Genomic DNA, 4675 nt, shown 5'->3' with positions numbered 1-4675 from the left:
CGTTAATTCGATTTAATGAGGGAAATCGGCCACACAGGGCAATAAATCGAGGTTTCTAAGAATGCTAGGAACGTGTAGATGGAGTTCCCGCGGCAGAAAGACGAGTTCAGATTCCTCTTCACTGCACCTTTAAGTTCAAATTAAAAGGCCACATTCTTGTCATTGTACTTATGTCATTGCAATTATATGAGGTTGAAGGTTTGCTAAAACACAGCACATATGGAAAACTTCCTTCATAGATGAAATAAGTGAAATTGGAACTTCAGATTTCAGGATTCCGTAAAGCTTAATTCTTTGGATTACCCTTTCAACATGAATTCGCACAGATGCAATTCTGTAGGTTTGTTCCATTTCTTCAGGAGAAAATGGGACGCCACTTCCAGCTGAAAAGGGCGGCATTATCATTACTACTCCTTTGTTAGCAAGTTGTGTACGAATGCCAGGGAAACCTTTGTCCGACAATATCATGTCGTCTGGTTCAATGAGCTGCAGAAAACCAGACTCAAGAGTGATTTGTGTGTCAGAGCATCGTCCACCGAAAGGCTCAGAAGCAAAAACTACCATTCCATTAGGAATAATTGCAACTAAAAATTTAAGTGTGTAACAGCCCTTGTATGAAGAAAACAGCATGTGCTGCTGCCGAACTTCTGACGGCGTCTCAGTTTTAACTTCGGTGCAGTCAATGATCAGAGTGCACTGCGGGTAATTTTTCTTGAAGCATTCAGGCTGTGCAAGTTTTATGTCTTCAATAGGGGGCTTATAAATCCAATCTTTTGTTATTTCTGCCAGTGTGTTGAGAACTGAATAAAAAATACGGCAGGCAGTGCTCTCATGCACCCCAAACATGACACCAATGGCGGTAAAAGATACTCCGAGTTTCATTTTCATAAGAAACATCAGAAGTTTGTTCTCAACTGTGACATCAGTTGCTCTTTCCCGGACAGTTGGTAAAAGATTAAGCAATAATGAAAACACATTGCTGTCCACCCCACACAAACTTCGTAATGCATCGGGGGCACTTACAATGCTTTCAAAACCCGAGAAGTAGCAAACCCTCAAGTGCGGGCCAACTGCACGTGTCACCGTCTGCTGGTCATCAGTTTGGGATGACCTTTCACGTTGCTGGGTGCCTGCAGAAGGCAAGCCGTCTTTCGGAGGTGTGGGGTGGCAGGCTTCATCACCTTGAGTTGATGCCGTGGGAAAGCCTCCATGTACATCTGCTCTTGTGTGGTCATCAAGAACCTCGGTGCAGTCGGAACACTCTGCAGTCGGAACACTCTGGGTTGATGGCTGCATGGTAAGTAAAAGGGGCAAAAATGTAAAGACTTCAATAAGTACAGGTTGGTAATGTAAAGGATGTGATAATGTTCAGAAATGCAAAATTATACATCAACAACGCAAGTAGTTCTGCTTAGAAAAATTTTATGCTTACATCTTCGTTTCTCTCGTCGAAGATTTCCTCGGACGCAGTTTTCATATCTGGGACGTTGCTCCCAGCAGCGCAGAAACTCTGCTTAAGGCCCCTTTTCCGCCACCTAAACGTTTGGAATGACGAGAAAAAAAAATCAATTGAAGTACTAAAATCTGACGCTTAACTGCAGCAGACGGCAGCAGACGAAACAGGAGTCATCTGGAAGCACTACAGAGCACAACAGCAGCAGCAGCCGACGCTCCCTACCACAGGATAACCAGCGGATCACCTGGCGCATAAAACGGCCTACTCACCTCTGAAACCGTTCCAAGTGACTTGAAGAGTCGGGCAGATGAGGCCGGCTGTAGACCGCGGGGAAGATTGTGGGGACATATGCGGGATGACTGGCCGAATCGTTTTTCTTGTTACCCACAAAGTGGCGACTGCATATTCTGGTGTTCGGCACTGCATCCCACGGTTTGCCGTCCGGTCTGCATGTGCAAAAAGAAAGAATTTCAGCAACGCGGATAACCAAACAAACATCAAGGCAGGCGAAGCAGCCAGCACAACGCGAAGGTTCGCTTACTCAGTGCGTCGAACTGCAGCTATCCAGCGCGCCCGGCGCTCCGCTTCGTGAGACGAAGGAAAACGATGGAATTTCACACTTGGATCCAGACCTTCTTGCTCGTGGCAGCCCACGACGCAGCAGTACCGACGGTGACGCTTTTTGGAGACTGAGCGAGGTCTCTCGGGCGGATCGGCGTCGCCGATTCCTTCTGCTGCCTGCATTTCGTCCAAAGGCACACGGAGCGTCGGTTTTCCAAAACTAAGCCACGGTCGGGCCGCGGCGTGGTCGGTCAGAAGTGACGAGCCTTGTTGCACTCACAACAGCTTAGAAAAACGTGCTAATCGACGCAAAACGCAGGCTAGAAATGAGTGCCGCCACAGCCAGGCCTCACTACTGACCCAACGTGGTACTACCCAGCCAACTTTTCCTTGCCGCCACCAGGCGCCGCCACGTTACCTCAAACTCCAGCGCAAGAGGCCTATGGGCAAGCGCGCCTTATATACCCCTCCTTTCAAATGTGCACTGCGCGCGGCTGCGGGGAAAGGTCAAACAGTGGCGAGGATGGCCGCTTCTTCTATGGTATAGCCGCCGCCGCCGCTCACGCGTTCTCGCAACGCCTTGCGAAAGAAGCTGCTCCTCTTGGGACGGCGGCGGCGACCGCGCGGCAGCGGCGAAGGGTAAAACGGTGGCGAGGATGAGAAGCGGCAACGCTCAGACGACGGAGTCAGCGCGCGGCGGCGGCGACGGCAGCGGCAGCAGCGGCCACCTGCGCTCCGCGTGACGTCGCTCGGTTTCGCGCATGCGCAGCTGTGGCTAAAATTGGTCACGGCTATTCTAGTTCACAATAGTCACGGCGCACGCATGACCCGGTGTTGACGAGCCTAGTGAAGCTTTTCGCTTCAAAAGGCGGCAGTTTCAAATGGTTAAATAAATAAATTTATAAAATATCATGGCTACACATTGCCTATTTGAGCAGCAGTAGCAAAAGAACAACGAGAGAGATAGAAAAACATGTAGACAGCAACCTTAAAAATAAGCAAGCAGCAAGGTGTTCCAATCAGGACAATTAAAATCGCCGGCAAGTCTTCTCAGCGCAATTCCGTCACAAAAAAGAGTCCTGTTTTTCCGGCAACGTGTTTTGTCAGGTTTGTTTTCGAAGTAAAGAAATTTCTAGTACGCGAGCACGCGTGGAAGCACGTTATCACGCCTTTAAAAGTTTTCTCCTTTGGGGAAATTCGACGCAAAAATACAAACAACACCTCAGCCGATGAAACAGTGTTAAGAAATTTTCGGTGAAGTGCATGATGTTCACTCATCTTTTCCCTCGGTATGAGACTCTTGCACTGTTTCCCGGACGTTAGTTCTCAATTGTAAGAGACCACTAAGAGCCACTTGCCGCACAACAGGGCCGAATTTTGCAGAAACATTTTGTAGAGAAAGCTTCATAGCAGAAGTGCATTGCGCGGTGCCTGGCAGAGGCCACTACTACTGCTCATGCGCCGCTACCATGGCAACCTTAGTGCCACTCGGACTGTCAGTCATAAGGAAAGAAAAGAAAATTGGGGTAATAACATGCTGCACGTAATTCTTCCATTTCTCAGCAGTCACTTCCATGATGCCTTGCCAAACCAGAGGCTCCACGTCTTAGAGCTTAAACGTCTTGTTTTGACTGGCAACGAAGCCCTTGACATCGCTCCAAACAAGCTCTATCGGGTTCAGTTGGCAGTGGTAGGGTGGCAAGCGCACAACGAGACGGCCAGCAGCTTCGGCGATGCAGTCCACACGGTGTCGGTCCCCATCTGTGTTCAAGTTGTAGACAAGCTTCATGAGCTCGACCTTCACCATGTCGCTACTCCACGCGACTTGTTTTCCGGGCAGCCAAGTCTGTATGTCCTTTTTGAGGCTAGTCATCCGCCGCACTTTATCCAGCTTCACAGAATGATATGGCGCGTTGTCCATGACTGTAACACTTCCGGCGTCTTCGGGGACAACATTCGGCCCGCCTTCAACATCTGCATTATTCACTGGTAAATCGTTCGCTCACTCACCTGAGTGAGTTTTGCCGTCCTCTTGATGAACGCATTCGTGCTTGAACTGCCCCCGTTCTCGACGCGAAGCACTTTAAGAAGCCAACTGCGATGGCTTGCTTGGAAAAACAGCGCACTGCCGGCGTAGGGCACACTGGCGACACAACCGACTCGGCCGGCGCCATGTTGGAAAATGGCGACGCATCACTACCTGGCAGCAAGCCTCCGCAGAGCTGTGTTCGTACGGGCTTTGTCTGTTAATTTCATCAGTGATTGAAGCACTCTACACCATCTAAATCTACCAGTCCAAACCATGTTTTCAATTGCTGTGCTTATTGTTTGTTAATAGTCCTACACAGCTCAAATATTCTAGGGACTTTTTTGTGTTCCTGCAGCCCTGATTCGACGAGAGAGCTCTACCTTCCGTAGTGCTGCAAACATCTTGTGAGACGAAGTGTAGGTAGGAATCGAACCGGGCCGCCAGCGTGCGAGACAAGGACGCTGCCACTCTGCCGCGACGCTTCGGCGTTTGAATCTGAATAAAGGTACGCCTAGTGAATACACTGTTTCCTGAAGACATATCTTCGAGATATGTATTACGGCCTACATGAGTAATTATGAGCATGGTAATTGCAGATTCTTCAGGAATGCAGAAAAACACTTTTCCTG

General features: G+C 49.1%; 1 protein-coding gene across 1 annotated transcript; it reads right to left on the bottom strand.

Moving 5' to 3' along the window:
- On the bottom strand, positions 1-2355 carry LOC149362587 (uncharacterized). Its single transcript, XM_089573111.1, has 4 exons — positions 1998-2355; positions 1726-1902; positions 1433-1535; positions 1-1290 (listed from the first exon to the last, which is right to left on the bottom strand). The coding sequence occupies exons 1-4, from the start codon at positions 2198-2200 to the stop codon at positions 169-171; spliced, it is 1605 nt and encodes a 534-aa protein (XP_089429237.1). The 5' UTR covers positions 2201-2355; the 3' UTR covers positions 1-168.
- Between the last annotated feature and the right edge of the window lie 2320 nt (positions 2356-4675).

The sequence above is a fragment of the Amblyomma mixtum genome, chromosome 2 (assembly GCF_055824585.1).
Source record: "Amblyomma mixtum isolate Tamu chromosome 2, ASM5582458v1, whole genome shotgun sequence".
Lineage (NCBI taxonomy): Eukaryota > Metazoa > Arthropoda > Arachnida > Ixodida > Ixodidae > Amblyomma > Amblyomma mixtum.
This window is presented reverse-complemented; position numbering and strand designations above follow the sequence as displayed.